At 38.8% G+C, this 12,770-nt stretch overlaps 1 protein-coding gene across 1 annotated transcript in view; it reads right to left on the minus strand.

The window, feature by feature from the left end:
• Nucleotides 1-12,770, minus strand: part of RAMP3 (receptor activity modifying protein 3) — a gene marked incomplete at both ends in the record, with an annotated part of 47,808 nt that overhangs the window by 16,763 nt on the left and 18,275 nt on the right. The window contains one exon of the mRNA XM_080339012.1: nucleotides 12,131-12,263. Coding sequence (XP_080195138.1) covers nucleotides 12,131-12,263 — 133 coding nt within the window. The remainder of the gene's footprint in view (nucleotides 1-12,130; nucleotides 12,264-12,770) is intronic.

Genomic DNA, 12,770 nt, shown 5'->3' on the forward strand with positions numbered 1-12,770 from the left:
CTTCTTCGCTTCTGACTTCGCTGCTAAAACTGGCGTTCAGGTATTCCAGACCCTGGAGGTAGCTGAGAAAGTCTGGCAAAAGGAAGACTTTACCTTGGTTGAGGAACATCAGGTTAGAGATCATTTAGACAAACTGTACATCCACAAAACCATGGGTCCCAATGGGATACACCCACGAGTGCTGAGAGAGTTGGCAGGTGTTATTGCAAAGCCACTATCATCTTTGAAAGGTCTTGGAGAACAGGAGAGGTGCCTGAGGACTGGAAGAAAGCAAACATCACTCCAGTCTTCAAAAAGGGCAAGAAGAATACCCAGGAAACTACAGGCCAGTTAGCCTCGCCTCCATCCCTGGATAAGTGATGGAACAACTTATTTTGGATGTCATCTCCAAGCATGCGGAGGAAAAGAAGGTTATCAGGAGTAGTCAACATGGGTTCACCAAAGGGAAGTCATGTTTGACCAACCTGATATGACTGGCTGGGTAGACGAGGAAGGAGCAGTGGACGTTGTCTACCTTGACTTCAGCAAGACTTTTGACACTGTCTCTCACAACATCCTCATAGGTAAGCTCAGGTAGTGTGGGCTGGATGAATGCACAGGGAGATGGATCATGAACTGGCTGGATGGCAGAGCTCAGAGGGTTGTCATCAATGGTGCAGAGTCTGGTTTGAGGTTTGTAGTTACTGTTGTACCCCAGGGGTCAGTGTTAGGTCCAGTCTTTTTCAACCTGTTCATCAATGACCTGAATGAAGAGACTGAGTGCACCCTCAGCAAGTTTGATGATGATACCAAACTGAGAGGAAGGGCTGACACACCAGAAGGCTGTGCTCCCATTCAGTGAGACCTGGACTGGCTAGAGGACTGGGCAGAGAAGAACCTAATGAAGTTTAACAAGGGCAAGTGCAGGGTCCTGCACCTGGGAAGGAATAACCCCAGGCACCAGTATAGGCTAGGGGTGGACCTGCTGGAAAGCAGCACTACAGAGGACTTGGGAGTTCTGGTTGACAACAAGTTAACCATGAGTCAACAATGTGCCCTTGTGGCCAAAAAGGCCAACAGTATCCTGGGGTGCATTAAGAAGTTGAAGGATGTTATCCTTCCCCTCTACCCTGGCCTGTTGAGGCCACATCTGGAGTACTGCATCCAGTTCTGGGCTTCCCAGTTTAAGAAGGATACAGAGGGAGTCCAGCAGGAGGCTACAAAGATGATTAGGGGCCTAGAGCATGTTTCTTATGAGGAGAGACTGAGAGATCTGGGTCTGTTCAGCCTGTAGAAGAGATGGCTGAGTGGCGACCTCATCAAACGTATTTATAAATATCTCAAGTCTCTGGGACCAGACTCCTTTCAGTGGTGCCCAACAATAGGATGAGGGGTAATGGACACAGGCTGAAGCACAGAAGGTTACATCTGGATATGAGGAAAAACTTTACTTTGAGGGTGCCAGAGCACTGGAACAGGCTGCTCAGGGGGGTTGTGGAGTCTCTTTCTCTGGAAACATTCAAAATCTGCCTGGACACATTCCTGTGTAACCTCATCCAGGTGTTCCTGCTCTGGCAGGGGGATTGGACTAGATGATTTCCAGAGGTCCCTTCCAACCCTAACCATTCTGCAACTCCGTAATAAATTATAGATTACACAGACCATCATAAGATCGATCTGCTTCTTAAGCTACCTTCTTACAGATAAAAATCAGACTCAGAGCATCAGTGATAACTCCCAGTCCCACAGGCTTCATAACAGAAGCAGACACAGAACACAGTTCTAGATGCCCTAATCTTCATTTTAACGTGTCCCTTCACAAAATTCATCTATGTTATGAACTGATACTCAACTTAATATGAAATGGTACATTTTAGCAGTCATTGAAATGTATGAAGGACATTTGTAGACCCAAGAGAAATGTAAAACATCAATTTCATGAAAGCTGAAAAGAATTGTTCACCTATGCACTTCACCAGGGCAACCTTTGTTCTTTCCACCCATTACACAGTCAGCTTTTATCATAGAAAAGATCTTTAATTTTACAAAACAACTGTACCTCTTATTTTTCATAAACACAACAGTAATATCATACACTGCCATCAAGTTTATCAGTGCAACTAGGAAGTTCTGTGTCTGTCCTTTGCAAATTATACAATAGGCTTAAGAAGGTGACTAACGTCTTTAAGAATGCACAACACTGCATGTCTTGTGTTATATATACTTTCCAACATTGAATTATAGATTGTTTTGCAAGGGTAAATACAAATGCCAGAGCCTTGACAATTAGCTGTGTAAACTATTGTTTTAAAAGTAAAATTATGTAATAAACTTCTGTAACTGAAACAGGACCCTGATTACAGAACAAATTGATAGTATTATCTACTTATATATATATATATATCAACTTACCAGATGTCTGCTGGAAATACAACACAGAAGAGAAGAAACAGTCTAAGAGGTTGCTGGAGTATAAGACAACTTCATGACACAGCTGATCAGTGAGCCAACTAGGGAAGACACCCCACTGGGCCTGTTTCTTGCGAACAGAGAAGGACTCCTGGGCAATGTGACAGCTGGAGGTCACCTTGAGTACAGAGATCACAAAATCACTGAGTTTTCTATTCTTGGAGAAGTAAGGTGAATGGTCTGTTGGAAAAGGACCTGGGGGTGTTTGTTGACAGCTGGCTGAACATGAGTCAACAGTGTGCCCAGGTGGCCAAAAAGGCCAACAGCATCTTGGCTTGTATCCAGAACAGTATGGCCAACAGGACTAGGGAAGTGTACTTGTACTCAGTGCTGATGAGGCCACACCTCTAATACTGCATTCAGTTTTAGGCCCCTCACTACAAGAAAGACAATGAGGCAGTGTTTAACCTGGAGAAGAGGAGCCTCAGGGAGACCTTATTGCTCTCTGGAACTACCTGAAAGGAGGTTGTAGCATGGAGGGTGTTGGTCTCTTGTCCCAAGTAGCAGGATGAGAGGAAATGGCCTCAAGTTGCACCAGGGGAGGTTTAGATTGGATATTAGGAAAAAGGTTGCCAAGCATTGGAACAGGCTGCCCAGGGCAACAGCTGAGTCACCATCCCTGGGGGTGTTTAAAAATCTACAGACAAGGTTCTGAGGGACATGGTTTAATGCCAGAGTTAGGTTAATGGTTAGACTCTATGATCTTGAGAGTCTCTTACAACCAAAATGATTCTGTGATTTTATTCTATGATTCTATTAATTGATATACCTCTTCGTGCTGTCGACAGTTAACCACATGACCAATAGCACATGTAGCCTGAAGCAAGAAAATATTTTATTTTTTAATCTCTGCTGAGTTAATCTCGGTACTACACATCCATGGTTGATCCATTCAGAAAACAAGAATATAGAAACAGTCTTGCAAACCAAAACAGAAGAACCACAAAAGCTTTTCTTAAGTATTCATTTGCATAATATAGTTATCTTCTTTCGCATTTTCACTGCCTCTAAAAATATGCTACAATATATGTATTGCATAATTGATATCAGTCTATCAGTTATGCCATATTTATTTTACCACCAATTAACTTTAGACAGAAATCTTCAGTTTTGCTTATTTTGAAATACAATCTTCAACAATAAGCTCCATGAAGATTGCTTTCTATTACTGATCTTGCACAGCAAAATTCAAAGAGGACATGAAAGGGTATATCAGCTGCCAGTCATTCAATTTAATAGTGGAGTGATTTCTAATATCACCTCTAAATTGCTTAATTTTTGCAAATGATTTTAGTCATTCGGATTATTGTCGTCTTAGACGTTGAACTATTTGTTGTTTGACTTGGTAAAGTAAGCACTGACATACCAATCACACCTTGTGGGTGCAAGCTGCTGGCCACTAGTCCAATGCATCTACTGTGGTACACGTCAATGTGACTCACAGCTAAAATGGCTAAAATATTGTAACTGACATCTTCTGATGACCTTAACTTCACCAGTGTTGAAAACGCTTTCAGAACTTTAAGAAGCAATTAGCAATATTTACATTGGTGATTTACATTTGGCAAGTGCCAGATTTCACTCTTTGTGAAAACGACTCATGACAAATAAACGTTACCGATGTTAAAACTTGCTGAAAAGTGCATTTGAAAAACTTAAATCTGATATTAAAAATTGAAGAGTTTTCAGCTATCGGTAACTAAATGGAATTTTTTTTCCCTATTTAGTAGCAAGCTTAGAAGATCCCTCTCTTTTCTTCTCACAGTGGTAAGAACTTCCATAAAGATTTGCAAAATTATCAGTAAACTGAAGAACAGGAAGGTCTGAGATGTTAAAAACCTTGAAGAGATAGAGAACAGGCTGCTAAAGCACACTATTTTGGCATGATACAATCATCATCATTTTCTCAAAGGCAGATCCAGCATCCCAAGTGGTTTAAAATGAAAGAAACAGTTATCCTTGATGGAGAATTAACTCCAATCATCCTCTCTTCTCCCCATTCCTCACCAATGATATCCCTGTGTTAAAGGTTTTGTAGACTGCAAATACAACATGCGTTGTTGTATAAATAACAAATAACATTGTTTTACTTCATCACATCTGAGCTTTTGGAAGTTTGTGTATTGAATTAAACAGCCTCCCAAAAAAATTTCTCCTTATCCTGTTCATTTGACCTGTTTACTGGTTTCAAGGAAGCTCTTCAAAGCTCTTTGTAAAAAGCAAGATTTTTCATCGTCTAAAATAAAAACCCAAGATATCTCATCAGATGAAAAGCTGACAAGGCTTTGCTAATTTGTAGCACAGCTATTTCAACAATATGTTGCAGGACAAAGTGATGGCCTTGCATTTATAAGCAAAAGGGTCTGCAGATCTTCACAGAATTTATAAAGGCCAGTGTCCTTAATACATCATTAAAATTCAGAAGTCATACTTAGAATAATTCATTAAAAATTCAATGCTCATGAATGTTTTTCACTAACTTTCTGCATCTGCATCTGTCTGGCCACAGCAGACACAGATTTACCAGCACATTGCCATAACTTTGTACTAAAAGAAAGAAATAATATTAGAAATGAGTGTCCAAAACCATATAGCCTATTCAGCCCCCCCGTCTGGAATTATCAAATACATATTCCATTTTCACAGCCATGAATTGTATAAGATGTCCTTCCTTCTCCTATGTGGTAAAGGATAAATATTATAACTGCATTAAGTGACCATACTTCAGCCTCAGCATCTATCAGAAGGAAAGCAATTATGCAGTAATGGAGTACTCGTGTGATGTGGAATCCTGGTCTCTGAATTCAAATGAATTCACATTCGTCAGGACGTACACTTATCTGCACAACGTAAAACAAACCTAATATATTTCATATTAAAGTAACAGAGATTCACCCGAACTTGCGTTCCTTTTAAAGATTGTTCCAATATAGTCTCATTCAAGAAAAAGCTATGCCTTTGCATTAACTTCACAGAGACTTTGTGGCTAGAACAGCAGACTCAAACAGCAGGTTAAAATACACATTTTCAGCACAGCCTGGCATCTCGCAATCTGGTGAAACTTAAAAAATTGGAAATAAAAGGACCTTACAATTTATAAAATAATGGATGGCAAACATTATTTCTGCAATGAAAAATTGCTATTGTCAGCCACCAGCATGATGGCAACACAACTGCTCAAATATGACATTCTTTTCTATTGTTTTACTTGCTCACGCCTAACCAATTTCTAAGCTGCTTTTCTCTGCTTTTGAAAAGAAAGGCTTAAGTCACAAAAGGAAAATAATAGGTTCTCAGGGGTAATTGTTACTAGTCTAGTTTTGCCACTGCTGTCTTGACCTCAAGGAGTTTAAGAAGGATTTTTTAACACAGAAGTATCATAAGTTTTTATATACTAAGATAATTAAAGAAAAAGACAGGTAGAAAGGATGAAATATCAGTATTACATACATTTCACTGAGAGCTTAAAAAACAAAACAAAACAAGCAAACAAAAAAAACCTCACAGCAACCATATCTGTATGGGAAACCCAAAGGAAGACCATCCTACTAAGGAAAAGGAAATGCTAGCATCTACCACAGCAATCCTTGTTTTTCTATACTGCACCAACCACTTAATGGTAAATAAATTACACTGACATGTGGCCACATAAAGTGCAGGTTTCTTTAACCTTCCTTCATAGAGACACTAAGCTGAGAAAGACTATTTTCTTCTACAAAATTTGGACTGACAAATCTGGGAGGAGTTAAAGCAGGCTAAATAAGGAATTTTGGCTCCCTTCCCCAGTAGATCTTTGGGAAAAAAGGGAATTACTCTTAAGACACAGACAGAACATTACACAAAAACACTGCAGAAGATAACATGGAGACCAGGCAACAATGTAGTGAGCTTTTGTTGTGCAAACACAACTGTGATTTGCAGCACTCTACCATAACTTCATCCAAGGTAAAGCATAACCAATGTCTAGTCTGCCTACCGGTATATAAATCCTGGCACAAATACAGACACACACACCCCTATGTTGCACAACTGAGGATGAGTTGGAGTCCCTTCAATCAGTACTATTCTGGATCTAAAATCACATCTGTGCTGGCTGCTCAAAGGTCCAGCTCCAGCCAGCCCCAGTTTGTCTTTCATGGGATAAAATCACATGTGAAAATCCAGAACTGGGACTTTCCTGATAATGTTGAAAAGAATGAGCCAAAAATGTTTGCTTTCTAATTGTGAGACACATTACTGTGGAAAAAAATTAGCTCACACCAACCAGCGCCTCACTTCAGCTGCAAAACAAACCCAGTAGTTTGTCTGAGATTTTCACAGTACATGCCTCTTCTACAGATGTTTTGATATTAACAGCTGGATATAATCACCAATCAGCAGCTAAATCAGACTTCCTGCAGCAGTCAATGGGGAAGACTAAAAAAAACTTACACAATCAACCTAGAAAATGACTCATTTTGGAAGTCTCTTACACACTCAGCCAAGCAGAGGTTATTAGCACCAAGCTTTAAAAACAGGGGGCATACAATTTCATCTTGGATTGCACATTTCTTCCACAAATTGTTTTCCCATTGATCTTAATGTCATCTGGCTCTCTTTTCTTTATTATTTTACTGGGTTTTTTAAAATTAGGCATTTTTATGATTAGCTTAGTTTACTTGAGCCAATTGTAACAGGAAAACTCTCACTGATTTTAAAATTGAGCAACAGCTTTAGAAGTAGTTTTCCAGAAGATTACATCAAATTTGGCTCTAGTCATACACATCTTCTTTCCTTAATTCCTTTTTCAAATCTTCAACATCTGTACAGACCACAATTGGACTCCATCATGTTTCAATGGGACTGAAGCTTCTTGCTTCTGTTTATAGAATTCATTTTTGATGAAAGAGTTCTGAGAAAACTACACTGAGGCTGTACAGAAAATAAAACCGTTGTTCAGCATGGGGACAGACCTTGGACCACGCTCACAACAAAGCAGGGAATTCCATCCGATACACAAATCTTTGCAATCAATCAGCTTCAGAGATACACTTAAAGAAAAATATTGCCTTCTCCTATTCTGCTAAGGACTCAAATTTAAAACTTCAGAAAAATGAGAACTGTGCATTTTCTAGGTGCCATAAACCACTGCTAGAGAGCCACTGCCTCACAGTAAGTTAGGGGCAATCTGGGCCATGAAGAGGCTTGATGAGGAAATTGGAGGAAGAAGTCTCTTACAATCAATTCTTTTTCCAAAACAGAAAAGCCAGACCGACCTCACTTGCATTACATGCACCACTTTGCTAGGACTCTTTTCCAAAACACAAACTTCTATTTCACACTCAGCCTTTCGATCTACAGCTACTCCTTGGCTGGCAAACACAGAATAACAGACTGCCTTACACTGAAACAGATGACACTTGACCAGATGAAAGATAACAATCAAATTCTACATTTCAGTCCAACAACAAATAAATGCTACCAAGGTTGGTCTGTCCCCTCAGAAAATGTTTAGAGGACTCAAACACTGGAAATTACACATCATCACTATCTTTTGGATTATTAAATGTTATTTCATTTATTTAGCTGCAGTTGCAAAATATTAAGAATATAATACAGAAATATAATGTTATGTAATGCAAATATATATATGTTATTATAAATATCTATAAAATAACAGAAATAGTACATATTAATAACAAAAAGCTGCCTGTGATTCCCAGTATTTTGTCGAACAAAAAGTATATTTGCTTTTGTTAACTCCCCACAGCTTTCACCCAGACTTCAGTCTTTGCTTGTTCATTTGCCATGTATCATAATTTCCTGTCATTTAAACCACCTCACATTTTCACCTTCAGGGCTCCCTGTGAATAGCCTAAAAGCAAAACTGAATAGCTCATCCCCTCCTCTTTTGTCAATGAATGTCTCCAGCTGTTTTTTGAAGTTTTTACCTTTGTGGCAAGGTGTTTCTGGTTGTCCTTCATATTCCACTATCTAAGCAAGAGCCACTGAAATCCACCACATCTGAATGACTTAAAATATTTTTAAATGTCACTTAGATACCTCATAATGTTTAAGCATTCAAATACCTTTGAACAATCTGACCCAGAGTATTTGTATCCTAATTTCTGTATGAATCCTCACAGGAAAATGTGAAAACTAACATGTAAACTTTCTCCTGATAGTGCTTCTGTAAAACTTTACCTGAAATTTTACAGGTTTTATGTGATCATTATACATTTCCAGCAATATCAAAATCAGCTGTGCAGCCTAAAACTCTTATATTGGTTTCCAGTACCAGCTGCCACACAAGTCTCTCTAAAGTCAGTTAAAAGGCTGCTTTTGAAGAACGCAAGTTTGTTAATAATAAAGACATAAGTAATGGAGCTGTCAGAAAATCTTACCATATAATTAAGTTACAGCGTATTGAAGTCACTGAAATCTCTCTCACAACTGTTTGACAAAACAGTGAAGCAATGCAGATAAGCGCTATTTGCAGTCCCATAACCAAGGTCAGCCATTTGTAACTGAAAAGCGCCATGCAGAAATTACTGTTTGAAGAAACAGCTTTCTTCATACAAAACTCTCAGTTTTAACCCACTACCTGATTCAAGTTGACTGATTTTTACTGCTGGAGGCTAGATGCAAAATCATGGTAAACTAATACCACCAGGTTTAAATACCTGAATTTCAAGGGACCATGGCTAGAAATACCTTGTTTTCATTAATTTGTCAGTATACTCCAAATAAAGAAATGTGTCATTCCCATCTGTCAGGGTTCCTCCAATGAGCTGGAAAAAATTAGCCTATATACTTCTTATATAAAGCATGATGTCAAATCACAATGTCTGTTCTCAAAAGAGTAAAATTCTTAATGTGCTGTTTCTTCAGTGCCACGAACTCCTAAATTAAGGTTGTAATAAGACTGTTAATGCTTGATTAACACCTGATTCAAGAAATTAATTCCAAAACAAATTTCAGCCTCTACTCTCTCCTAAGCTGGACCTTGAAATATATCTGTACATTATGTAACAATGGGAAAGATTTTTCTTTTGGAAGAGGCCAGAATTATTCTTCTGGTACTGCACATGAGGAAAAATGAACAAAGCCTCAGACTGACCAATTTCTTCAAATAAAAAAAATATCCATTGATAGGCAGGAATTTTCTTGAACAGGGAATGAAAATGACATCACATGAGAAGCTCAATTGGAAAGAATAAAAGCAAGGTAGACCCTTAATTCTAATTGAAAATCAGGAGAACTTGGAGACTGCAATTAGCTTCAAACCTTGGAAAAACCTTGCACCAAAATATTTAAACTCTTAAAGAAAGCTGCCTGCTTCTTCACCTGCATTAATAAAGGCACAATTTAATATTTTGACTCCTGTAGATACCTTTCTCTGCTGTACGTAGTCCCATTAGTTGAGGATACTTATCAATATGAACAAGATATAAGCAAAGAACTCTGGTATGTGACTGTAATATGATTGTAATATGATTGTAATGAAGATCAAATGGAGCAAAATTACAAGGCTTCCTTCAAAATAAGCAAAATAACTTAGTGATCATCCCCCTGTACATGGTGCTGGTGAGGCCACACCTCAAATACTGTGTTTACTTTTGGGTCCCTCACTACATGAAAGACATTGAGGTGCTGGAGCAAGTTCAGAGAAGGGCAACAAAGATGGTGAGGGGTCTGGAGCACAATTCTAATGAAAGAACTCTGGTTGTATGGAGGAAAGGAGGCTGAGGGTTCTCTACAACTACCTGAAAGGAGGTTGCAGCATGGAGAGTGTTGGTCTTTTCTCTCAAGTAGTAAGTGATAGGACAAGAGGAAATGGCCTCAGGTTCCCTCAAGGGGAGGTTTAGATTGGATATTATGAAAAATTTCTCCATGGAAAGGGTTGTCAAGCATTCGAATAGGCTGCCCAAGGAAGTGGTTGAGTCACCTTTCCTGGACATGTTTAAAAGATGGTGTAGTGACACTGTTAGGTTAATAGTTGGTCTCAATGATCTAGAGGGTCTCTTCCAACCAAAATGATTCTATGATTCTATGAACTTATACCTAGATGAGTTTCAAAATTAAAATTATTGCCCCATAATGGATAGATACTTGTTAAATAAATTCAGCAACACCTGCATTGCATGGATGTTCTTTTCCTTTGTGTATACACATTTCTTTGTCAGACTTGAATGCAATTTCTTCAAGCTTGATAAGAAGGGCTTACGTCCTATTGTGCTTACCCATGGTTGGAGAGAGTTGCATGAGCACATCTTTCTCTCCCGTGCCATGAGTGTTGAGAATCTATGTTTTAAAAGGTTGTAAAGTCATCTAGGGTGTGCAAATAAAAGTGCTAAGAAGAAATAGCCTCTCAGATGTTAATATGCTGTCAGATTATGAAATATTATCAACAAGCGGGACATGTCAACATGGGTGTCAGCAGTAAGAGAAACATTGGGGAACTGCTACAACACGGCACAGCAGTGCAACATTTCGTTATCTATTGTGCATATTGGTGATCAGCAAGTTAAAATCTTGCATAAGGTGACTGCCAAAACTTGCATCACCTGAGGCGACACTAAATAGGACACAAGACCAACAATCATATGAGACAAGAAGATATCTAAATAATGCTGTGACAAGTCTGGTGACAGCTAGCTTGTGGCTACCTTGCCTCAGGAGTAGCCCCCAAAACAGCACCAGTGCACTTTCAAATCCAGGAAGATGTTCTGCTTCATGCAGAGCTAATTCATTTGAGTCTCGATTTCTGAAGTGCTGAACACCTGCAGTTTCCTCTGATTTCAGTTGGTGTAGAGGGTACTTAGTGCTTCCGAAAACCAACCATTATGCATGAGCAGACGCGCTCTGAAGTAGCAGATGCTCCACAAAGCTGACAAGGCCACTCTGCTCCTCCAGAGCAGAGTTTGAAGTATACAGCTTTATAGAGAGATGTTTAAATACCTCCAGCAACCACAGAACAGGAATAGAAATAAGAAAATAATAATGCTACCCTCGCTACTGTCAGTCTTGCTGTATTTTAGACATCCAGACAAAACATGTGGTGCTCACTCACTCCATGTTATCTGGCAGGCAAAGAAACAAACTGCAGCAGTTTCAATAGGACAAATCATTTTACATCTGGACAGGAACTATTTCACACAAGAGATGTATTTCTGAAACAGTGTAAGAGGAAATGTTCCTGTTATTTTACTGAAAAAAGGAAATCAGAGGAGGGAAGTTCATTGCTTCCACCAGAGAAAACAGAAGAGTGGGATTCTAAAAGCACATCGCTTTAGTGGTTTCACACACACACACAAAAAAAAAGATTCAAGTAACATTTGCCTAAAGTGGACAGAAATATCAGTTAGATATAAACACAACTGTCTGAGGTAAAAACAGCAGCAGATAGTATCGATTAGTCCATTGCTTAGTTTTCATTAAAGTGCTCTATTTTGTGCACTCTTAAAGAGTGCACTCCCTGTCCCCATATTGCAGGGACTTAAGAGCTACAGCTTAGCCCTCTGCATCTGGCAACAACACATAGGAGGACTTCAGTTTAACTGGAACACAAATGTTTTGCATGCATTAGGGATATATTAGGGATGTAGGTATTATGGTGTTCTTGATATATTAGGTGATCCTTTTTTTAAATGACAAATACCACTATAACGTGAGAACTGTCAAAACCAAAACTAACTCTTACATGATAAATTCTGTCAGGTTGCACCATTTTTTAGAGTCCACTTTCTTCATCATGTCTTCAAAGAACTTTCCACAGGTAGGCAACTTTTCTAACATGAGAGATTCATTGCAGACTTTAGTCCGTTGACATGCACCTAGGTAAAAATCAGAAAGCACCTTAAATCTCAAACACTGAAACACAAGAAGCATGAACAGATAACTCACAAACTCCTTCACATGATTCTGCTTGCCACCTACATTGTTTCAAACCTAAAATTCAACTTTCTAAACAATTTTGTAGGTAAAATATACCTTTACATAAATCTATTAAAAACATAACTTAGTATCAAATACTATACATTACCATATACAGCAGGGACTGCATACAGTCGGTATTACATTTGGCCCTTTGAAGGCAACCACGAGGCTGATCTGGCCCCCAGTGAAAATGAGTTTGACATCCCTGATATACAGATGTGTCCCATTGAACTAACCATATAATTGTAAATGAACAGGGATCTCGGAAACATTTGTACATCTAACCAGCTAAAGGACTCAAAATCCTACAGTCAAAATTAAGCTTTCTTTAATATGTATTAGAGGAATTATCTACCATTATGTGATGCTGATGTTACAAGGATACAGCTACTTGCAAAGAAAAG

The sequence above is a fragment of the Nesoenas mayeri genome (genome assembly GCF_963082525.1).
Source record: "Nesoenas mayeri genome assembly, chromosome: 2".
In the NCBI taxonomy this organism is placed as follows: Eukaryota; Metazoa; Chordata; class Aves; order Columbiformes; family Columbidae; genus Nesoenas; species Nesoenas mayeri.